The 25,746-nt window shown below is 35.3% G+C and overlaps 1 protein-coding gene across 7 annotated transcripts in view; it reads left to right on the top strand.

The window, feature by feature from the left end:
• FOXJ3 (forkhead box J3) overlaps positions 1-25,746 on the top strand; it is a 127,351-nt gene that overhangs the window by 47,685 nt on the left and 53,920 nt on the right. For all 7 annotated transcript variants that reach the window (XM_036850382.1, XM_036850417.1, XM_036850426.1 and 4 more), the window contains exon 4: positions 173-247. In XM_036850382.1, coding sequence (XP_036706277.1) covers positions 173-247 — 75 coding nt within the window. The remainder of the gene's footprint in view (positions 1-172; positions 248-25,746) is intronic.

Raw genomic sequence — 25,746 nt, 5'->3', positions numbered from 1 at the left:
ATAATTTGAAAATCAGAAAGGTTTAAATTTGAAGCTCATTTAAAAAACTTATTCCATTTGTAATTGTATTCTGGTGCATAGAGATATGTAGGTTTCTGATTCTGTTTCTAAAGGGGGTTTTGGTTTTTGGAGTCCAATGACCTTATGGCTTTTCTTTCTTTTTTAATTTCAGAATTCCATACGACATAATCTGTCACTGAACAAGTGTTTCCTTAAAGTGCCTCGATCCAAGGATGACCCTGGAAAGGTAGGATTCATTTTCTTAAGATAAAATAATTGGATTCTTCATTGTATCTTTTGGCATGTTTGAATCTGAGTTATATTTGTTATATAAAGAAAGAGAATTGGAATGAAAGCATTTAGGAACTCGTCTAGTTCATTGGTAAGGAAGCTTTGAGAAAGAGCAAGTCCTCCTTTACCCACCCCGCCCTATTCCACCTCACCTCACCTCACCTTACCTTACCTTACCCTTTTAGTTGGTATGCTTCAAGGACCAGCCAGACAGGGAGAGATTTCTTTTTAAGCAGTGAGAAGCTAGCTAGCTAGTATAGGGCTGGTCCTCTGTTACAGTTTGCTGTTTCTAATCTAGTTTTTGTTTGGTTATTTTCTTAAGTGTTATGTATTAAATTAAATTTGGCTTTTGAATTGCTTGTTGGAACCACAATTTATTATTACATAGAAGAAGTGAATCTGTATGTAATTGACAAGTGGAAGTAACTCTTACCCTGAAGTAAAATTTTCTCTGTTATATCCTTGTTTTCTTAGTTGCTGTTTTTCCCTCTTCATTCCATTTATCTTTTGCCATTGTTACATTTTTAGTATTTTATCTGCAGAAACGTCCCTTTTTTTTGGTATCAAGGCCATGTCAAATACATTGTGGCCTGAACTTGGTACTAGTTGCTTGGTTTCTAAAGCTCAGAGTACTTGCTTGGACCATATTTGGTTGTCATGATAAATTGTTAGTTAGATTAGGACTTTGAGATAGTTTATCTGTTGGCAAGTACGCATTCTTTTTTGGATGGTTAGACTTCTTGTCATCTTCTTCAGGCTACTGTCCCTAGAAGAATTTTTCTAAAATGTAAGCCTGGTCATGTTATCACCCTGCTTAAAAGCACTCCCCAGTGTCCTGGAGATGTTTCTTTGTTATAAAATATCCTGTACTATCTTTTCCTTAATCTGCCTTTCTAGCAATGATTTCACCTCATTCAAGACCCACTGTGAGGAACTTATTGATACTTGAGGTTTCCCAGACATGCCTTTCCTATGGTTTTCTCTTATTGCACAGACTCCCTCTACTTGTCTGCATACTCCTTGTTTTTTAAGATTGAGCTGCAACATTACCCTCTGAAGTTTTTTTGTTTTCACATACTTCAACTGAGTTTGTTGTTCCATCTTTTGAGTTTCTGTTACTTTGTCAGCATTGTAGTAGTTCCTAACTGGTTTCTCTATCCTGGGGCTTACTATCTCCAGTTTAATAGTAGCCAGCCATCTTTCAGAAAGGTTAACCTAATCATATGGTCTCTTTGTTTAAAATCTTCATTGGTTATCTATTGCCTTTAGGTTAAAGTCTGAACTTAAGAGGGTAGGGATAGTATGTATATTGTTCACTTTTTAGCCCCTGTTTCTTTCACAGTGGCTGGTGGCACTGAGGAGACACTCTTGTTGAATGAATGAATGTAAAGTTCACCCTTGAACAATGCGTGGGTTAGAGGCACTGACCCTCTGCACAGTCGAAAATCCCAAGTATAATTTATAGTCAGCCCTTGGTATACACGGTTTCTGCGAATCCACAGTTCTGCATCTCCAGATTCAACCAACTGCAATCGTGTAGTATTGTAGTATTTAATGTTGAAAAAAATCCATGTGTGAGTAGACCCGTGCAGTTCAAACCTGTGTTGTTCAAGGTCAGCTGTATTGTATCCTCTGCTAGACTGTTAACTTCTTGAGGTTGGGCATGGAGAGTTATTCATCTCAATTGTAAAGCAGGCACTCTTAAATAATGAATGTTTTATAGCACCTTCTATGATCTGCCCCATCAAGTTGGTTCTCAGTAAGATTGAATAGATTATTGTAATAGTCTTATTTGACCCAGTTTATTATTTGTCTGTTTTCATAACTCTAAGATTGTGAATAGGAATTAGTGAAATTTTTCTTTCCTTTAAAGCAGGCTTATTATAAAAAAAGGAATTATAACTTTTTATATTTGCTTCATTACAGTTTCTGATGGGTAGTGAGTGTATGTGAATCTGACTAAAAATCTTAATAGAGTTTAGAGATTAGCTGTTTTATTAGAGTTCTATGAAGATACTAATTGGAATCTGTAAACATTTGATTCAGATTTGATTTTTAAATGAGGTTTAAATCATTAAAAAAGAAAAAACCAACACCCATGAATGCTTAACTATATTATGTACTAAATTTTAACCAATTGGATATCTATTTTAAAAATCTTGTGCTGTTAGGTTTTTTTTTTGTGCAGAACTTAAAAGCTTTTTCTACCTTTACTTAAATAATATCATGGGGTAAGGCAGGTGAATAAGTAATACCATGTTATTCTTTGCAACTATTCATTTTGAATCAGGGTTGTCTTACTCCTATGCCAAAACAGTACAGAAATAAATTGAATCCTGGGAGGTTAATGAAAGCTTTCAACTTCTACCATTAGTCTCTAATTTTAAAGTTTCATTTTTATCAAAACACATCATTGTTCTCATTGACTTTGGTGATTATAGTAAATATACATTTGATATGATAAGTATCATACATTTATCATTGATGTGATAAATATCATACATTTGATAATACATTTCTACTAATAGAGTCACCTTTATTTTCAGTCTCAAGGTGAGATTTAAATACCCGTTGTTCTTACTGATTTTGGTCAGAAGTAAATGTTGTAAATCTGATCTTATAAAATACATTTACATGAATAAAATCATTTTAGTTTTTGATATCAAAATAAGATTTTTGTTTAAAAATTCTATTGCTTAAAAAAAGTTTTGAAAACCTCAGATCTAGCCCATTTTATAGACGAGGAACTAAGTAAGGCCAGTAAATGAGGAATGACTTGCCCAAGTTCAGTGTGGAATTAGAACCCAAGTGTATGGCCAGACTTACTTGCAAGTCACAGAAACCTATTACAGACTAACTTAAGGGAGAAAATATCTGCAGGAAGGGCTGGAACTGGAGAGAATTCTTCAGTTGTATCAGCAGAGATGTCTCTTTACATCCTTTAGTTCTGCTAGCTTCTCTGATGGCTTCATTTTCAGCCCAATTCATGACAGAGGTGGCCATCAGGAGCTTCTGGCATATATTCTACTAGTTTAGTAACCCTTAGCAGTGAGTGAGTGGTGCCCTCCCCACCAAATCCCCTGGAGTACCACAAACATCTTAGAATGAGTGCCCAACAAGCAGAATACACTTGGTTTCTTGGTTCCTAGACTGGCGTTTTTTCCACTATACCAGTTTTCCTTGAAAGGGAAGCCAAAATGTTAGTTAAGTTTTGGTACTTATGAATTGTTTTTTCTTTTTGTATTACAGTGTTTCCTGGCATTTGAGGAGCTTTTCCAAAACCACCCTCACCACAGTGGGAGAAAACCATTGAGCCAAGGTGGGGTGGGAGTAGTTTTTGGTCTTGGGTGATGGGTGTACTTTAACTAAACCCTTAGGATTTTGCTACCTGCTGCCATGATCCAGATGGGTCCAAGAGGTAGAGTTAGAAGTAGCTCATACAGCTTCTTCTTCCCTATACTTTCATGGTATAACTCTCTGTTCAGTGTGTTACCGGAGAGGTGTAGAAGCCAACTTAAACTTGAAAAGTATTGTTTAATTACAGGTGCTTTTATATGATTATTTATTCCTGACTCAATCCTTTATTTTCTAGATGCTTTTGTCATAAAAGCTCTTAATATTCGATACTCTCCCATGTACATTGATGGTCTGAAATCCATTTTTCTCAGTTCCCTGAAACTAAATATAAACAGCTACATTATTGCTTTCTTTAAAAAGAAACACAAAATGAAATTATATTTTGCATCCATAGCTCTGCTGCTTTTTTTGGGATAGATTTCTATTTTCTTTTCCCTTGATTATAGCCCTGTTTCTGTATCCTGCAGTCTTTTTTTTTTTTTTTTTTAAATTCCTGTCTCTTATCTCCTCTCTTATCATTAGCTTTGTTTTTTGTATTTTTGTCTGGTTTTTTTGATCTAATTTTTTTGGTAAAAGCCTTCTTATTCTGGAATTCACAAATGCCTCTTAATTATCTTCAAGGTAAGTATTTTGCTCACATTTATGGAAAGACAAATCCTATCAGCTAAATTCAGTTTTTAAAAAAAATAGAGTTCTCTTTTTTTGCTTTCCAGCTTAATCTTTTCTCAACCTTGTTCCCTCTTCTCTAGCTCAGGAAAGTGATACTTTGACTTTAAAGGAAATAAAAGATTGTAAGAAGTAGTTTTAACAGTTGCATAATTAAATAGCAGCAATGGGCTCTAAGAGAAATGAAATGATAGCTAAGAAGTTTAAGACCCCGTGAAGGCCCCCTGCCTGGCCTGGGAGAGATAACTACAGTGAATTCATAGTAAGAAGAGCTTTTTGTTTTTTGGATGCTTTTTCTTCCCTGGGGTGGGGAGGTTGTAAATGCTCAATGGCTGTGGAGATTGGGGGTCTCCTGGTTTGTGAGGAGACAGCAGCTCACTGCTAGAGAATTAACTTTTGGAAGTTCTGAGATTGTGATTATTTTCTACTCCTGTCCTCTGTCATAATGTAAGAGACCATAACATAGTTGACTGATTGCTTTTGTTCAAAGGATATTCTTTTTTGGCCATGTTAGTATTGTGTTGTATTTATTTGTAAATTGTCTGTTATTTGTTAGTATCCTGTTTTGGTCATTTCATTTGTAAAGGGTTGTAGAAAGACTGGAGAGGTTTGAGAGAACATAAGATATAGCAAGCATTAAGTGATAAACAGTGTTGCAGGAATCATAGGTATGTACCTTGAAGAAGGAAGATAGTATTAAGTTTAATAATAGTCTTAAAGTAGATGTATGATTTTTGTAAGGAAGAAGTTGATGTCTTATCTGTGTCTTTGAATAAAACCAAACAGGAAGTAGAACTTAAAGATAGGCAAGAGTTCAGTTGGACAAAAATAAGTACATCATATTATTGGAGTGAAAAAACACTCATAGGGTTCCCAAGGGAAGCTTTAGAGTTTGCCACTTCTAAAGCACTTCAAGGAGAGAAGAAATTATTACCCTTCGTAGTTTTAACTCATGATAGGTAAGAACCCCCTTTTGAAGGCTGAGAAGAGGGCATGATCAAGAGGGATCCATCAGAACAAAGTTGAGATAGAATCAGGAATTAAGGGAATTAATGTAAGTACTAACATGAGGTCAAGGGTTGATGCCAAGAGTGCATGTTAAGGCAGAAGTGGATTATGAATGTAAGGTGGTCGGTTAGACAAACCAGGGTTAGAAAGCCCAGACTAAGCATTGAGAGAGGCATTCAGAGAGGATTTGAAAAATTGGGTTAGCTAAGAGGTGAGGGTCTGATTCAGAGAGACAACACTGCAGAAACAGAAAGTAGTGCTGACACAGAACCCTGACAATACACTGTTAGTCAAAGCAGTTTAGTTAGAGCTGCCTTTTACTTGCACATGCAGTAGTCTCTGTTCTTAAGGGTGGGAGATAACAGTTTGTTGCTGTTGGCCTCTTTTTTCTTTTCCAGATCTAAACTGCTTTTTAAAAAACAATTTTTTTGCCCTCAGATTAATTTTTACAAAAATTATACATGGTAAAATTTTCTCTTTGGCATATAATTCTAGTAGTTTGACCAATGCATACAGTGTAAGCATCACCATGGTCAAGATACAGAACAGTATTGCCCTTTGCCCCACTGCCCCCCACTCCAAGTCCTGGCGACCACTGATCTATTTTTTGTTCTTATAATTTTGCCTTTTCCAGAAATTCGTATAAGTGGGACTCATACAGTAGGTGGCCTTTTGAGTCTGACTTCTTTCGCTTAGCATAATGCATTTAAGATCCATCTGTGCTGTTAGTATCAGCAGTTCCATTTTATTTCATATAGTTCATCTTACGGATTTACCACAGTTTAGTCACCGTTTGAAGAGCATGTGGGTTGTTGCCAGTCATAAGTTCATTTGAGCATCAAGTTTTTTTCTTTTAGGCTTAGATTCAATAATTAATTTGATAAATACTGAGATACAAGACAGTGTTGAATTAACCTAAACTAGTAACATATAAGTCATACTATCTATCATATGTGAGTTATAGTAAATATAGGTGAGCTGTCTCTTGGAAATCAGTTGTGATGTAGTAAAACCTTATTTATCTTCTACTTAAATAATTTCTAAAAAGATTAGGTTTAGGCACTGATGATTTAAAAACAAGATATGGCCAACTATTAATTGCTTAATAGAATATGCTGCTTTTAAGTACCTTAACATTTAGAGAAACCATTTACTATACTACAATCAGTATACTAATTACGTATTAATTTTTTTAACATCTTTATTGGAGTATAATTGCTTTACAGTGTTGTGTTAGTTTCTGCTGTATAACAAAGTGAATCAGCTATATGTATACATATATCCCCATATCCCCTCCCTCTTGCGTCTCCCTCCCACCCTCCCTATCCCACCCATCTAGGTGGTCACAGAGCACCAAGCTGATCTCCCTGTGCTATGTGGCTGCTTCCCACTAGCTATCTATTTTACATTTGGTAGTGTATATATGTCCATGCCACTCTCTCACTTCATCTCAGCTTACCCTTCCCCCTCCCCGTGTCCTCAAGTCCATTCTCTACGTCTGCGTCTTTATTCCTGTCCTGCCCCTAGGTTCTTCAGAACCATTTTTTTTTTAGATTCCATATATATGTGTTAACATACGGTATTTGTTTTTCTCTTTCTGACTTACTTCAGTCTTACATAGTATTTTTAATCCATTGATTAAGAGTGAGTTCCTTAATAATCTTTTCTGGGCAACACTTAGATTATTTGATAATCAATGTAAAAGTAATAAAGGACTGTATTTGTTCAACAAGAATGTTCCAGAGACCTGAGCTGGCATTGGAATAGTTTTTGTCCATACATTCATTCAGCCAGTTAGCCACCCAAGCTACCTGCCTCTGAGTGCCTACTGTGTATTGACTGTTCGTAGCCTATTTTTGTGGTCTGAGTAGAGTGATTATTTAACCTGTTGCCCAAACTAGAAACTTCTGAGAATAAAAAGACGTTTTTCTCAATTATGTATAGGCAATAGGTATAAACCAAGACTAAAACCGGGAAGGATGTTCACTCTATCTATATGGTGCATGCAAATGCTGTGCCTTGGAGTTGTGGGCAGCTACCCAGGAGCAGCACCCTAAGATGATGGAGGGTAAAAAAAAAAAAACAAAAACCCTTTAAAATTGGATTGCCATATCTAAACTGGGAGAGAAAAAACATTGAGACACATGGTCTGAAGCCAAAGAAGTCAGGGACAAAAGGGATCCAGTACTATGTCTGAGGCTCTTGATATGGTGTGCACTGAGAGCAAAGGAAGAGCAGAGAATAGTCTGTGATGATTCACTTTACCAATGAGCATATATACATGATAATATAGTTAGTTAAAACATAAAATTCACAGATGTAGCCATTTGGAATGGCTAACTATTTATGACAGGGACTGCTTTCTCCAGGAATATTAAATTAATATTAACTTCTTGGGTTTATTTATATTTAATCAGATAATGGCATTTTTATTAGGCTATTTCTAATCTAAGAGCTGTTAAAGAAAGGTCATATCAGTGTGTAATAGAGCAGGGGACTTTGTATTGACATAAAATTTCAGTCAGAAATTATTGGAATAATTAAAATATACTTTATTTGAAGTGATAAATATTTTGTAATGATGAAAATAAAGGCATTTAAGTCCATTGTTCATCTTTGACACATCTTGAAGTTGGCAGGTGATTCGGTTTTGGAAGATGTGTTCAGAGCTGGACAATTCTAGTTTGTGATCTTTCTTTGGGATTTTACAGACTAAGACATTGCATTCTTCTCCAGGAGGACGTTAACTTGCTGTACCAGAATTGTTGATATAAGTTAATAATAATGTCTACATTTGTATATAGCTTTACAGACTAGGGGGCTATTTTACATGCATTATCTCAGTCTTTAAAACAAAGTTGTATTCAGGCCTCAGTTTTAGATAGTGATCTTTAAGTCCATAGTAGATTTTTCCATAACAGATTAGGTCACATAAATCTCATATAATGGAACGTCACATAAATGGAATCATTTGGTATATACTCTGTGTCTAGCTTCTTTCATTCAGCAAAATGTCTGTGATGCTATTGCATATGTCAGTTGTTTCTTATTATAGCTGAGTAGTATTCCATTGTATGAATATACCAAAATTTTTTGTCCATTTATCTGTTGGTGGACATTTGGGTTGTTTTCAGTGTAGGGCTATTATGAACAAGCTACTAAGAAATTCTTATACAAGTTTTCTATGGACATATGCTTTCGTTTCTCTTGAATAATGGAACGATTGTTATGTCAAAGGGTAGATGGAACATTAACTTGATAAGAAACTGCTAAATCTTTCTCCAAAGTGGTTGTGTATTTTACATTCCCAGTAGCAAGACATGTGAGTTCCAGTTGCTCCATATCCTGACTGACAGTTGATATTACCTATCTTTTTTTTAATTACTTTTTATTGGAGTATAGTTGATTTACAATGTTGTGTTAGTTTCTGCTGTACAGCAAAGTGAATCAGTTATACATATATATATATCCACTTTTTTTAAGATTCTTTTCCCATATAAGTCATTACAGAGTACTGAATAGAGTTCCCTCTCTCTTTCTTTTTTTTTTTTTTTTTTAAATTTATTTATTTATTTATTTTTGGCTGTGTTTGGTCTATGTTTCTGTGCGAGGGCTTTCTCTAGTTGCGGCGAGCGGGGGCCACTCTTCATCGCGGTGCGCGGGCCTCTCACTATCGCGGCCTCTCTTGTTGCGGAGCACGGGCTCCAGACGCGCAGGCTCAGTAGTTGTGGCTCACAGGCCCAGTTGCTCCGCGGCACGTGGGATCTTCCCAGACCAGGGCTCGAACCCGTGTCCCCTGCATTGGCAGACAGATTCTCAACGACTGCGCCACCAGGGAAGCCCTCTCTTTTTAATTTTAGTCATTTTAGAGGATGTGATGTAGTGTCTCATAATGGTTTTATTTTGAACTTTCCTGATGACCATTGATTTTGAGCATCTTTTTAATGTGCTTAGCTGTCATTTGTATATCTTCACTTCTTAAAGTTCTTTTAAAGTCTTTTGCAATTTTTTTTCTTTTAAAATTTGGTTGTCATTATTACTGAGTTGTAAGAGTTTTATATATATTTTAGATATGTCTTTTCTTGGATTTATATTGTGTAAACATTTTTTCAAAATGTGATTTGCCTTTTTGTTTTCATAATAATGTCTTAAAAAGAGAAGTTTTAGATTTGATGAAGTCTAATTTATTAATTTTTAATTTAATGATTAACGACTGTGTGTCCTGTCCAGGAAATCAAGGTCATAAATATTTTCTCCTCTGTTTTCTTCTGTAGGTTTTATAGTTTTAGTTTTTACATTTAGGTCTATGATCCATTTCAAATTAATATTTATGTATGGAGTGTTTAATCTTCCTGTTGAATTGTTCTTTTATCTTTATGAAATGTTCTTCTTAATTTCTTCAAATACTCTGTCTTGAAACTTTGTCTGTTATTAATATAGCTACTACAGCTTTCTTGTGCAACTTCATGGTATATTTTTTTCTAGTATTTTGCTTTTAATCTATAAATGTCTTTGTATTTAAAGTGTGTGTCTTATAAACGGCATGTAGCCATTGTCTCTTCCTTCTTAAATTCAGTGTAACAGTCTCTGCCTTCTAATTGGAGTGCTTATTAGTCTGTATTTAATATGATTATTGGTTTGGTGGTTCTTTTTTTTTTTTTTTTTTTTCTGTGTTGCTTCATTTTTGCAACCTTTGTGGTTAATCAAATATAGTATTATATTTTATTTTCTCTAATGACTTCTTAGCTATATGCTCCTTTTCTTAATTTTTCAGTAGTCATTCTAGAGCTTAACAGTATGTATTATTAACTTATCAAAGTCTATTTCGACGTAATATTATACCACTTTTCACTTTACACCTCACACTTCATACCACTTACTACTTACCTCTTCCCATCCGTTTCACAAGTGTAATAACCTTACAACAGTATAATTCCATTTATCTACCCATCCCTTTCTTTGTGCTGTTGTCATATCTTGTACTTCTCCTTGCATCATAAATCCCACCTTAGGATTTGTTTTATTTGCTTTAAAAGGTTAGTTGTGTTTTAAGGAAGTTATTTTGACTAAAATATTTTCCTAATTTTTATCTTTCCTGATGTTCTTTTCTATAAATCCAAATTTCAATCTGATATCTTTCCTCTTTAGCCTAACAACATCCTTTGGCATTTCTTGTAGTGCAGGACTGTAGGCAACACATTTTGTAGGCTTTTGTTTACTTGCAAAGGTCTTTATTTCATCCTCATATTTTTTGGGGGTGTGGAATACTGAGTTTTTTGGGTTTTCCCCATCTTTCAGACCTTTGAAGATGTTCCATCATCCTTGGTCTCCATTATTTCTGGAGAAAAGTCAGCTGTCATTTATAATATACTTTTATTTTCTTGTATGTAATATGCCCTTCCCCAACCCTACCTCCTCTGTGGTAGCTTTCAAGATTTTTTTCTTTATCTTTAGATTTAAGCAGTCTATGATGTACCTCAGTGTGGTTTTCTTTATTCTGCTTGGAATTTGCTAATCTAGGATCAATAAGAAGGGGTTTTCATCCCCTTCAAAATTTGAGATATCTCAAAATTTGAGATATTTTTGGTCATTATTTCTTTTAAAAAAAATATGGCCCCATTTTCTCTCCTTCGCTTTTAGTGTCCAATTAAAATATGATAGACTATTTGACATTGTTTCCTAGGTCATTCTGGCTTTCTTTATTCTTTTCCTTTTTGTTCCTTATATTGGGTAATTTTTACTTATCTATCTTCAAGATCTCTGGCTCTCTGACTCTGTTCTGTCACATCTGGTGAATTATTGGACTTTTTGTTTCTAGAATTTCCATTTGATCCTTTTTTGTGTGTGTTAAGAGAAAATTGGTGAAATGAGTTTAACCATTTGCTTTGATGCTGGAACAGTAGGGCTTCTGTGTTGTCTCCAGCCAGTTTGTGGACATGAGACATGCCTAGGAGCTTCTGCTTCACTGTGGATTTTTATAATAAGAAGGTATGTAGTACTGTCCTGATCTATATAGGGTTTAGAACCTAATCCATTCTTTCATCTGATTCCTTACATCATCACTGATGTTTTGAGATTCTGGGTTTTTATATGAAAACAAAGTAATTAGAAGAAATGAGATTTTAAAAAAATAATTAATGATATATAACATGGATTATTGTGTCACCTCTAATTGTCTCCTTCCTCTAATCTCTGCTTACCTTTGCTCCATCTATTACATTGCTGCCTTAAGCTATGGTACACTAATAAACACACAGACCTACCTCTAATGCCACATTTTCAACCCTAGCCCTCAGCTTCATCTCCCTGAACTTTATATTGATGCTATACTGCACCATTGTTTTTGGATTTATGATGCAGTTAAATATCTTCATGTTGTTGCCCATACTCTTCATTGTATCTAGGTAGTCTTTCTTTCTATTTTACTCATTGTTTAATGCCCAGCTCAAGTGTCAGCATTACTCTGAAAGGAGGCAACCTTCCTTTTTCTCTTTGTTTCACCTTTTTCCTTCCTCCTTCCCTTCCTCCATTCCTGCTTTCCTTCCTCCCTCCCTCCCTATTTTCACCTCTTTCTTCTTTTTATTACCATAGTTCTTTGAATATACCACTGTTACAGCTCCTAAATGGTGTAGCTATCTGTATTTTGATCTGTTCCACCCAGTTGTGAGTTTTTCATTGACAAGTATTGGGTCTTTTTCATTTTCATAGGCCCATAGCACCTAGCATAATATTTGATACATAGCAGATGTTTAATACGTGTTTATCACAAGAATAAACATGTCTTTTCCTAGTTAACTAAGAAGTAGCTGTTCTGTTCTTCTTAAGGAAACTTTTCTAATTGTATATTAATTCTCTTGCTGTTTTAAATTAAAGGCTGGTCTTTAGATGTTCTAGAAATCGTCACTTTGCTTCTTTTCACTCAGACCTTTTCTTTTGATCAGCAAGCCAGGGGTCAAGATAATTTATTTTACTTCTTAATATTAACTCACATATACTTTGAATTTGAGAGACTTTGGAGTTCCTATTCTTTGGGTAGGTGAACTGCTTGACTTACTCTGACATTAATGACTATTTAGAACTTTTATCAAGACTAACGTGGTCCAAAGGAAAGCCAGGAAACAGCTTGAAATCAAGAAACTTGAATTCTTTATGGGCATTACCATCTACTTTGCTTTGTGACAAGTGACTTTTGTCTCTGTTGGGTATACCACTATATTAGATTGGAGCTCCTTGATTCCAGTTTTTTTCTTAATTAAAAAATATTTTTTATTGAGATATAATTCACATACCATAAAATTTACCCTTTAAAAGTGTGTGATTCAGTGGTTTTCAGTATATTTGCAAAGTTGTGCAACCACCGCTACTATCTAATTCCAGGACATTTTCATTTTTAATTAATTAATTAATTAGTTAATTTCTTTATTGGCTGTGTTGGGTCTTCGTTGCTGCGCACGGGCTTTCCCTAGTTGAGGTGAGGGGGGGCTGCTCTTCGTTGTGTTGCACGGGCTTCTCATTGCAGTGGCTTCTCTTGCTATGGAGCACGGGCTCTAGGTGTGTGGGCTTCAGTAGTTGCAGCACACGGGCTCAGAAGTTGCAGCACGTGGGCTCAGTAGTTGCAGCATGCAGGCCCTTAGAGCGCGCGGGCTTCAGTAGTTGTGATGCATGGGCTCCGTAGTTGTGGCTCGTGGGCTCTAGAGTGAATGCTCAGTAGTTGCGGTGCATGGGCTTAGTTGCTCCGCAGCATGTGGGATCTTCCCAGACCAGGGCTCAAACCCGTGTCCCCTGCATTGGCAGGCGGATTCTTAACCACTGCACCACCAGGGAAGTCCGACATTTTCATTTTATCAGTCCAAAAAGAAACCCACTTCTCATTAACAGGTACCCTCCCTCATCCTCCAAACTTCTGGCAACCAGTAATTTACTTTCCATCTCTATGGATTTGACTATTTTGGACATTTTATATAAATGGAATCATACAATATGTGACCTATTGTGTCTGGCTTCTTTCATTTAGTGTAAGGCTTTCAGGGTCATCTATGTTGTAGCATATAGCAGCATTTTATTCCTTTTTTATGACTGAATGACATTTCATTGTATGGGTATATCACAGTTGTTTATCTGTTCATCAGTTGATGGACATTTGGGTTGTTTTCACTTTTGGCTGTTATGAAAAATGCTATGATCATTTGTGTATAAGGTTTTGTATGGGCGTAATGTTTTCATTTCTCTTGGACATGTTTTCATTTCTCTAGGAGTGGAATTGTTGGGTCATATGTTTAATCTTTTGTACTGCCCTGACTGTTTTCTAAAGAGGCTGCACCAGTTTACTCTAACAATTAGGAGGCTTCCAGTTTTTTCATATCCTTCCCAACACCTTTTATTGTGTGCGTTTTCTACTGTAACCATCCTAGGATGTGAAGTGGTATCTCATTGTATAATGGGCTTGATTTGCATTGCCCTGATGGCAGATGATGATGATCATCTTTTTATGTGCATATTAGCATACTCTTTGATAGAAATTGTAGGAGATGAGAAAGAATACTAGAAGATTAATACAAAATAATATGTGATCAAATAATGGAGGAGGGAATATTTCATATATATTTTATTTAACCCTTAGTATATCATCAGGGTCTGTTGGATCCAATTTCACTTTTTTTTTTTTTTTTTAAAGAATTTCACTTATTTATTTATTTATTTATTTATTTTGGCTGTGTTGGGTCTTCGTTTCTGTGCGAGGGCTTCCTCTAGTTGCGGCAAGTGGGGGCCACTCTTCATCACGGTGCGCGGGCCTCTCACAATCGCGGCCTCTCTTGTTGCAGAGCACAGGCTCCAGACACGCAGGCTCAGTAGTTGTGGCACACGGGCTTAGTTGCTCCACGGCATGTGGGATCTTCCCAGACCAGGGCTCGAACCCGTGTCCCCTGCATTGGCAGGCAGATTCTCAACCACTGCGCCACCAGGGAAGCCCCCCCCCCCCCCCAATTTCGTTTTTGAGTATGTATTTTGAGTAATTGTAATTTGTTAAGATTATTACTTTATGACTTTTATTCTTTAAAAAGAAGTCTTCCAAAGCACAGTTAGAAAATTTATCATCATCTTAAGAATTATTTCATCATTACCCATCAGTTATTCTCCATCATGCCCAACTACTAAAATAACAAGAATATAGCAGAATGATTGAATGATGTAGAAGGACAATGAAGTAACGAAATTATCACTATTATCCTTCAGTTTTCTTATTGTATTGCCCAAAGTATTGCATCGTTCAAGAAGGTATAATAAAAGTCTGCAGATGCCATTTAAGTCTAGTCTTTTTTTGTTTTTTTCCCTTTTAGTTTTCATTGAACATAGTTGAGAGTTTAGGTATTTTTTTTCTGCTCATAATGACAAAGAGATGAAAATTGATAGAGGAAAATTGTTTGCTGTTATCAGTAGAATCAGAAGTTAAATACAGACAGCAACACTCTAATTATGATGGTGAAATTGAGTGGATGATATTATAGATTAGTTTTCCCAAACCCAAGAAATACTGAGTTAGTGATATATTTCTAAGGACAAAAAGATACATGCTATTCTCATCCATTTAGTCATTCAACAAGAAGGTCTTCATCATTCAGTACTTTGTGACTAGAATCTGAATCATCCCATTTTTTCCTAGGAAGTCATGTTACAGTATTTTTCATCTTTTATGATGTTTGTGCACCAAAATTCACTTGATATGGTTCATAAGTGGACAGATCCTGAAGTCTGATGTGTAAACAAAAGTGCTTACAAGAAAATAAATGATATAGAAATGAAAGCATTAATTGGATTCATCATTCTATTTGGGATTTATAAACCAAATATGAAAATGTTTTTTGCAGTTATGGAGCAGAGGTGGCCATCCTTCAACAAAATTCTGAGCCATCAAAATTACAAATGTATTGCATTTTGAAAAGTAGAACAAGAATTAATAATATGCTGGAATCTATTAAATATATATTTATAATCTGGAATCAGCATTGCCTTTTGATAGCAAAATATAAGGAAGAAAAACCCACAAGTAATAAAGTAGAACATTTTAGAGATTGGAAATCTGGAATCAGTATTTACAAGATAGATGTTTTAGTTTCATGCGCGACAGTTTAAGCACTTACATTCAAAAGATACTGACCATTTGATATACATACCTTCAAAACCAGAAAAATTGACTATTTTAAATATGTATTATATATATAAAATATAGAAAATTTGGGTTTGCTTTGTTTAAATTCCTACTGAAATATCTCGTACAAGGTTTTTCCCCACAATCCTTTTATTATTTATTCTGTAAATTATTTGCAAAATGACTTAACTATAAACAAGAAGTGTCTATTGGACACAGGTGGTAAATAAATACTGATGACTAGTTTTCCTGGTGTACACTTAGGGCTGATTGTCATGATAACTCTATGAAAGAGATATGAGGAAAGTGGATCAAAGGTTTTGTAACTTGTCTGAGGTTATCGAACCAGATCTGGGATTTGAATCCAGGTCTATGGGTTAATAGATGTTCTCTTCAGGATATCACATGACCTTTTAAATATTGTATAGGCATACATCATTTTATTGTGCTTTGCAGATACTGCATTTTTAATAAATTGAAGGTTTGTGGCAACCCTGTGTTAAGTCTGTTGGGCACCATTTTCCCAACAGCATGTGCTCATTTCACGTCTCTGTGTCACATTTCGATAATTCTTGCAATATTTCAAGCTTTTTCATTATTGTTATAATTGTGATGGTGATTTGTGATCAGCGATCTTTGATGTTACTCTTGTTTTGGGGTACCATGAACCATGCCCATGTAAGACTGCAAATTTAATTGATAAATGTTGTTTGTATTCTGACTGTTACACTTACCGGACTTTCCTGCATTTCTCTGTTCCTCTCCTTGGGCCTCCCTATTCCCTGAGACACACCAATATTGAAATTAGGCGAGCTGATAACCCTACAGTGGCCCTCAAGTATTCAAGTGAAAGGAAGAGTTGCACATCTCTCACTTTACATCAAAAGCTAAAAATGATTAAGCTTAGTGAAGAAGGCATGTCGAAAGCTGAGATAGACCAAAAGCTAGGTGTTTTGTGCTGAACATTTAGCCAAGTTGTGAATGCAAAGGAAAAGTTCTTGAAGGAAGTTAAAAGTCCTACTCCACTAAACATACAAATGATAAGAAAGCGAAATTACTGATATGGAGAAAGTTTTAGTGGTATGGATAGAAGATCAAACCAGGTACAACATTCCCCTAAGCCAAAGCCTGATCCAGAGCAAGGCCCTAACTCTCTACAGTTATATGAAGGCTGAGTGTGGTGAGGAAGCTGCAGAAGAAAAGTTTGAAGCTAGCAGAGATTGGTTCGTGAGGTTTAAGGAGCAAAGCTGTCTCTATAACATCAAAGTGCAAGGTGAAGCAGCAAGTACTGATGCAGAAGCTGCGGCAAGTTATCTAGAAGATCTGGCTAAGATAATTCATTATGATGGTGACACTAAACAATAGATTTTCAGTGTAGACAAAACAGCCTTCTATTGGAAGAAGATGCCATCTAGGACTTTCATAGCTAAAGAAGAGAAGTCACTGCCTGGCTGCAAAGCTTCAAAGGACAGGCTGACTCTCTTGTTAGGAGCTAATGTAACTGGTGGGTTTAAGTTGAAGCCAGTGCTCATTTAACATTCTGACCACCAAGGTACATTTGCTAACAACATGGTTTACTGAATATGTTAAGCCCACTGTTGAGACTTACCGCTCAGAAAAAAAGATTCCTTTCAAACTATTACTGCTCATTGAAATTGTACCTGGTCACCCAAGAGCTCTGGTGGAGATGTACAATGAGATTAATGTTGTTTTCATGCCTGCTAATAACACAGCATCCATGGTGCAGCCCATGGATCAACAAACAATTTTGACTTTTAAACCTTACTATTTAAGAAATATATTTTATAAAGATAGAGCTGCCATAGTGATTCCTCTGATGGATCTGGGCAAAGGAAATTGAAAGTGTTCTGGAAAGGATTCAGCATTCCGTATGCTTTTAGGAACACTCATGGATTCACTGGAAGAGGTCAAACATCAGCATTAACAGGAGTTTGGAAGAAGTTGATTCCAACCCTCATGGATGGCTTTGAGGGGTTCTAGACTTCAGTGGAGGAGGTAACTGCAGATGTGGAGTGGGAACAGCAAGAGAACTAGAATTAAAAGTGGAGCCTGAAGATGGGACTGAACTGCTGCAAACTCCTGACAAAACTTTAATGGTTGAGGAGTAGCTTCTTAGGGATGAGCAAAGAAAATGGTTTCTTGAGATGGAATCTACTCCTGGTGAAGGTGAAGATTGTTGAAACAACAGCAAAGGATTTAGAATATTACATAAACTTAGTTGAGAAAACAGCAGCAGGGTTTGAGACGATTGATTCCACTATTGAAAGAAATTCTGTGGGTAAAATCCTATCAAACAGCATTGCATGCTACAGAGAAATTGTTCAGGAAAGGAAGAATCAGTTGACGTGGCAAACTTTGTCTTATTTTATTAAATTGCCACAGCTACCAGCAACTACTACCCTGATTAGTCAGCAGCCATCAACACTGGGGCAGGACCCTCCACCAGCAAAAAGATTATGACTAGTTGATGGCTCAGATGATGGTTAGTATTTTTTAACAATGAAGTATTTTTAAATTAAGGTACATAACATTGTTTTTTTAGACATAATGATATTGCACGCTTAATACAGTATAGTGTAAACATAACTTTTATATGAACTGGGAAACTAAAAAATTCATGACTTTATTGCGGTATTCGTTTTATTGCAGTGGTCTGCAACTGAACCTGTGGTATCTCTGAGGTATGCCTGTAGTACTTTTGTTGGAATTTAGCATTGTATATTACTTAGAGAAACCTTTATGGGGAGCTTGCCTTGAAGTGAAGGAAGTTAAAGAGATTGATGTCAGTATGGCTTAGATAAGAGTTGGAGTTAGCTCCTGAATCAGGTGGAACAGGTGGCCCAGATAGTGGATTTAGCAGACACAAATTTCAAAACAGCCATTATAAATATGTTGAAAGAATTAAAATAAAACATATTCTAATAATGAATGAATGAAGAGATAGGGAATTTGAATACAGAGATGGAAACTATAAAAAGAACCAAATGAAAATTGTAGAGCTGAAAAATGCAATAACTAAATGAATAGTTCACTGAATGGCCTTAACAGAATATTGCATACAGCAAAAGAAAAGATCAATTGATCAGGAACATCTAAGAATTATAAATGTATGTGCCCAAAAGTAGAGCTTCAAAAAAACCAAACAAAAACTACCAGAACTAAAAAGAGAAATCAACAAATCCACAGTCTTTTAATTGTGTAGTTGATGTGGTATATTATATAAGTTTCAGGTGTATAACACAGTGATTCACAATTTTTAAAGGTAATACTCCATTTATAGTTATTATAAAATATTGGCTGTATTCCCTGTGCTGTATAATATATCCTTGTAGCTTATTTATTTTATACATAGTAGTTCCAACCTCTTAAACCCCTACCCCTGTCTTGCTCATCCTCACTTCCCTCTCCCCACTGGTAACCATTAGTTTGTTTTGTATATCTGTGAGTTTGTTTCTTTTTCTTTATATTTACTAGTTTGTTTTATTTTTGTAGTTTCCACATATAAGTGATAAAATACAGTATATGTCTTTCTCTGTTTTATTTTACTAAGCATAATAACCCTCCAAGTCTATCCATGTGGTTGCAAATGGCAAACTTTCATTCTTTTTTTTATGGCAGAGTAGTATTCCATTGTGTGTGTATGCCACCTCTTCTTTATCCATTTCTATGTTGATGGGCACTTAGGTTGCTTCCATATCTTGGCCATTGTAAATAATGCTGGTATGAACATTGGGGTGCATGTATCTTTTGAATTAATGTTTTCATTTTTTTTAATACATATATACCCAGGAGTGGAATTGCTGGATCACATGGTAGTTCTATTTTTAGCTTTTTGGGGTAACCTCCATACTGTTTTCCACAGTGGCAGCACCAATTTACAATCCCACCAACAGCGTACAGGAGTTTCCTTTTTTCCACATTCTCTCCAACATTTGATACTTGTGGTCTTTCTGATGATAGCCATTCTGACAGGTGTGAAGTGATATCTCGTTGTGGTTTTGATTTGCATTTCCCTGATAATTAGTGAAGTTGAGCATCTTTTCATGTGCCTATTGGCCATCTGTATGTCTTTGGAAAAATATTCAGGTCTTCTGCCCATTTTTTAATTGGGGTTTCTTTTTTTTTTTGATGTTGAGTTATATGAGCTGTTAAGTTGATATTAATCCCTTCTAAATGATGAAATTTTACAGATGTATGTTTTCTGACTAGCAGAATTAAATTAGGAATAAAAAACAAAAAGATACTTAGAAAATCCCAAAAGTTTAGAAATTAATATAGTTTTAAAGTACCTCTGGGTCAAAGAAGAAATCATAAGGGATATTAGAAAATATTTTGAGCTGAGTGATGAAAGCAGAAAATATCAAAATTTAAATGCTTTTATTTGAAAAATAAGAAGGGTCCAAAATCGATTACTTAAGCATGTATCTTAAGAAGTTAGAAAAATAAGAGCAAGGTGAGTCCAAAGTAAGTAGAAAAAAGGAAATAATAAAGGGAAATCAATAAAAGAAAATGAACAAACAAAAAGCAATGAAACAAGAAGCTAAAATATTTAAGGAAAAAGCAATGCCAGTCTTACAGAAACTCTTACCGCCACTCCCCCCGTCCCCCCAAAAAAAGTGGATGAAGGAACAGTTTTCAGTTCATTTCATGAGGTCACTGTCGCTATGATGGCAAAGAAATAATAAGAAAAGTACAGACCAATATCTTTGTGAACATAGACCCAATAATCTTTGAACATAGACCCAATAATCTTTAACGCAATATTAGCAAATTTATTGATATATGAAAAGGAGAATACATCATGACCAGGAGGGATTTGTCCCAGCAATGCAATGCAGGTTAAAATTTAAAAACCTATTGATTAAACTCATCATGTGAGTAGAAGAAAACTGAAAAATCATGTTATCTCAAGTGTAGAAAAGTTTGACAAAATTTGACACTCGTTCAGCACACTAGGAATAAAAAGGAATTTCCTTTATTTGATTAAAGGCATCTATAAAAACTAACAGTTTATATCACATTTAATGGTGAGACACTGAATGCTTTTCCTCTGAGATTGAGAACAAACATGAATGCTTGCATTCACTGTTATTCAACATTCTGTTAGAGGTCCAAGCCAATGGAATAAGGCAAGAAAAAAATAGAAGACATCCAGGTTGAAAAAGAATAAGTAAAATTTTCTTTGTTTGCAAACAACTTTATTGCATATGTAGAAAATCCTAAGGAGTCTGTGGAATAGCCACTAGAACTAATAAGTGAGTTTAGCAAAGTCACAAGATACAAGGTCAGTATAATTTTTTATGCTACCAATTAATGGTTGGAAAATAAAGAAAGCAATTTCATTTACAATAGCATCCAAAATAGTGAAATACTTTAGGGATATATTTTAACAAAATATATGCAGACATGTTTACTGAAAACTGTAAAACATTACCAAGAGAAATAAAACAAGACCTAAGTAAATGGAGAGAGAGATATAGCATGTTTGTGGAAAAGAGGACATATTGTTAGATGTCAGTCTTCCCCAAATGGATTTATAGAGTTAATGAAATGCCAATAAAAGTCCTAGCAGACTTCTTTTTTCTTTCTTTTTTTTCTTTTTTTTTTAGAAATTGACAAGCTGTTTCTCATAGTCATGTGGAAATGCGAAGGACCTAGACCAGCCAAAACAATTTTGAAAAAAACCAAGGTTGTAGGACTTACAGTGCTTGATTTCAAGACTTTCTATATAGCTACAATAATCAAGACAAAATGGTATTAGCACAAGGGTAGACATGTAGATCAGTGGAACAGACTAGAGTTCAGAAGTAGACTCACATATATATTCAGCTGATTTTTGGTAGAGATGCCAGTGTAATTCAGTGGGGAAAGGACATAGTCTTTTCAAGAAATAGTGTATACCTTGGTGGAAGAAAAATTTATATTGATCCTTACCTCACACTTAACACAGAAACTTAACTATGTATCTATCTCTGACAAAGGACTTGCTATTTAAAAAGTATAAAAAAATCCTTGTAACACAAAAAACAAAAAATCTTATAACCCAAATAAAACATGCGGCAAAATTTATGAATAACTGCTTCACAAAGGATGATACATGGATGCCAATAAGCACTTGCAAAGATGCCTATCAACATTATTACGGAAATGCACACAAAAATCACTGAGGTACAAACTATACATCCACTAGGATGGTTGTAATTGAAAAGACTTAAAATTCCAAGTATTGGCAAAGACATGGAGCAGCTGGATTCATACATTGCTAATAGTAGTAGAAAATAGTGTGACGGTTTGAGTTTATTTATATGAAATTTTATGAAATGTTAAACTATAATAATAGGAAGCAGATGAGTAGTTGTATGGGATGGACATGTGGGGGCAAAGGAAGAGGGGTTGCTTGTTGAGTCACACAAAGGAGCTTTTTAGGGTGATGGAAATGTTCTTTATCTTGATTTTGGTGTTACTTGCGTGCATGTATACATTTGTCAAAACGCCTTTAACTGTATGCTTAAAATGGGTGCACTTTATTTTTTAAAAAATATACTTCAGTAAAGTTGACTTGAAAAAATAAAACCAGAAAACAGAAAACTCTTGTTTCTTACTTGCTCCACATAAGCCTAGAGGAGTAGGCCCTACTCTGGGAAGGAATGTGTGTTTGTTGATTGGCTGTATTTAAGCAGTTCAGTTTCTGTGAGAAATATTGTTTAATATGGAAGAGAAAAAGTAGCTGCTTTTTAAAGGTAGCTGAAAGGGATTTTTCGTGTGTGTGGTAAAATATTTATAACATAAAATTTACCATTGTAATCATTTTTTTTTCTGATTAACTTTTTTTTTCCACATCTTTATTGGAGTATAATTGCTTTATTTACAATGTTGTGTTAGTTTCTGCTGTACAACAAAGTGAATCAGCTGTATGTATACATATATCCCCATATCCCCTCCCTCTTGAGCCTCCCTCCCACCCTCCCTATCCGATCCTCTAGGTCATCACAAAGCATTGAGTTGATCTCCCTGTTGTAGTCATTGTTTTTAAGTGTATAGTTCAGTGGCATTAAGTCCATTAATATTGTTGTGCAACCATCACCACCATCCATCTCCAGAAGTTGTTCATCTTCCCAAACTGAAACTCTGTACCCATTAAACAATAGTTCCCCATCCTCCCTCCCCCCAGCTCCTGGCAACCACCATTCTACTTTCTGTCTTTATAATTTTGACTGTCTAGGAACCTCATGTAAGTAGAATCACAAAGTATTTTCCTTTTTGTGACTGACTTGTTTTAACTCAGCATGTCTTCAGGGTTTACTCATGTTATAGCATACTTGTGTCAGAATTTCCTTCCTTTTAAAGAGTGAATAATATTCCATTTTATGTATGTGCCATATTTTATTTATATGTTCATCCATCGATTGACACTTGGGTTGCTTTCACGTTTCAGCTATTGTGAATAACTTGCTATGAACATGAGGGTACAAATATCTATTCAAGTCCCTGCTTTTGATTCTTGGGTATATACCTTGAAGTGAAATTGATAGATCATATGGTAATTTTATGTTTAATTTTTTGAGCAACTGCCATACTATTTTCCACAGTAGCTGTACCACTTTATATTCCCACTAGCTATGCACAAAGGTTCCAGTTTCTCCACATCCCTGCCAGCACTTGTTATTTTCTGTTTTTTTGATAGATATCCTAATGGGTATCAAATGTTATCTTGCAGTTTTGATTTGTGAAGGGAAGTTTTAAGTCATTTAATCCAAACCAGTAAGTTCACAGGTGAAACTCAGATAATAGGTTAGCAAGAGCCACTAGGTGGAAGATTTTACAACTTCTTTTGTGAATCATTTCAATTGTTTTTGCATTTGAGCATTCAGAGGTTTTTTTGTTTTTTGTTTTTTTTAGGTATAGTTGATTTACAATGTTGTGTTAGTTTCTGCTGTACAGCAAAGTGATTCAGTTATACATATATGTTCTTTTCCATTGTGGTTTATTACAAAATATTGAATATAGTTCCCTAGTGTTATATGATAGGACCTTGTTGTTTATCTATTTTATATATAGTAGTTTGCATCTGCTAGTCCCAAACTCCCAGTCCAATCCTCCCCTGCCCCACTTCCTCCTTGGCAACCACAAATCTGTTCTCTGTATGAGTCTGTTTCTGTTTTGTAGTTAAGTTCATTTGTGTCATATTTTAGATTCCACGTAACAGTGATATCATATGGTATTTGTCTTTCTCTTTCTGACTTAACTTCACTTAGTATGATAATCTCTAGGTCTATCCGTGTAGCTGCAAATGGCATTATTTCATTCTTTTTTATGGCTGAGTAATATTCCATTGTATATATATAACACATCTTCTTGATCCATTCATCTGTCAGTGGACATTTAGGTTGTTTCCCTGTCTTGGCTATTGTGAATAGTGCTGCTATTAACATTAGGGGTGCATGTATCTTTTCGAAATACAGTTTTGTTCGGATATATGGGCATTCAGGGTTTTGTAAGTACATAATGGTGGGTTAGGCTTACGAACGATTTTTTTCTCTTTTGTTGATCTATTTGTGATAAGCTACAGCCGATTATATTTTGTGTGGAAGGACAGATACATATTTGTTTTTGTAGTTTTATTAAAATGTTTAATTAAAAAATGTTTAATAAATCAATGTAATGTTTGGACAGTGAGTGGTTTCCCAGATTAATACAAATATATACAACCATGCAAAACAAACTAAACACTGAAATTTATCATTTCCATAAACAGTGGTTTTTAAACTGTTGTCCAGTGAGTTTGGGTATTTTTCTTCCTGCTTCACTGTCAACTTTAGCAACAACTGAGTGTAGCACATTTTCCTGCTTTGTTTATTTTGCAACTTGCTAGCCTGAACCATACTCATAATTGTTGTTTTAATTTTTAGTGCTTAACATTTTACATGGTTCTTGGCAAGTTTACATCAGGTCCGGTAGGCTCATTAGCTGAAATGCAGAAAAGATAACATGGAAGAATGCCCCAGTATGACTGTGTGTGAAGTGAGTGCTGAGTTCATATACTGCCTAGATTAGGACCTGGGGAAGCCTGGCATTATACCCTGTATTCTGACATTCTTGGCACAATTTGTTCAACATCCCCCCCCCCACCCCCCGCCATTTTAACAAATGTTTATTGAGTACTTGCTCTGTGTCTGATATTCTACCGTGCACTGTGGATATAGGAATGAGTTTCTACACTTAAGAAACTTGTAGCCTAGAAGGGATACAGACCTGTAAATAAAATTGTAATGTTAAGTGCAGACAATCATCTAAATGTATAAATAGTATAGAGATCTTGCAGAGGGAGAGAGAGATGAATTCTTGAGTATTGTAGGAGGATCAGAGAAGGATTCCTTTAGATAACATCTGAGCTAAGTTTTGGAGGTAGAATATGAGTTTGTCAGTGGTAAGGTGGATGTTATAGGCAAGGAGATAAGTATGTAGGACAGGCACAGATGCATGAAAGAACATGGTATATTTAAGGAGATATAAGGAGATAATTCATGTTGGGCACAAAGTGTGAAAATTGATAGATGAAAGCTGTATTTCCCCTTGTTGTCAAACATTGCCTGTAAAAGCAGCCTAGGAAGATTAATGAAATGATAGAGGCAAGGAACTTGATTCTGGTCCTGACTCTCAAATCCTTGGTTGAACAGACCACTTTCATTTTTCTGAGCTTTGGTCTCATTTGTATATGTGCAAACTATATGATCTATGCTTTTCAAGTTATTTTTCAAGGGAGTCACAATTTCTGAGTGCCTGGAACACAGTAGGTCCTCAGTATGTATTTTCGAAAGAGTGGTCTGAGAACTTGTATCAAAATGTAAGAGAGGATAAATAGTTAAAATTAACTGTGATAGAATAAGCAATAAAAGATTTATGTACAGACCATTGCACTTATTGTATAAAACGTGGTCAAGAAAGTTGTTTTTATAAATTGTTTCCCTTACCTGTTTAGTTTTGTGAGGTCCCAGGGTGCAGAAACTACATACAAAATAAAATTCTGTTAGACTTGAATGTCATATGCTGTTGTAATTATCATATATGTTCAATTAAGAATTAGTATATATATATATGTTTTAAATGTGTTCGGTTGATCATTTCTCTTTTTAATTTGGCTGTGGCAGATTTCTTGGACTTGGCTTCTTCAGCTTGTGACTTTTTCTCTCTTTAATAACATAGTTATAAATGGACTTTTTTTTCTTGTATAAACTTTACTTTTCTCCATCCAAAAC

This window comes from Balaenoptera musculus, chromosome 1 (genome assembly GCF_009873245.2).
Source record: "Balaenoptera musculus isolate JJ_BM4_2016_0621 chromosome 1, mBalMus1.pri.v3, whole genome shotgun sequence".
Lineage (NCBI taxonomy): Eukaryota > Metazoa > Chordata > Mammalia > Artiodactyla > Balaenopteridae > Balaenoptera > Balaenoptera musculus.
This window is presented reverse-complemented; position numbering and strand designations above follow the sequence as displayed.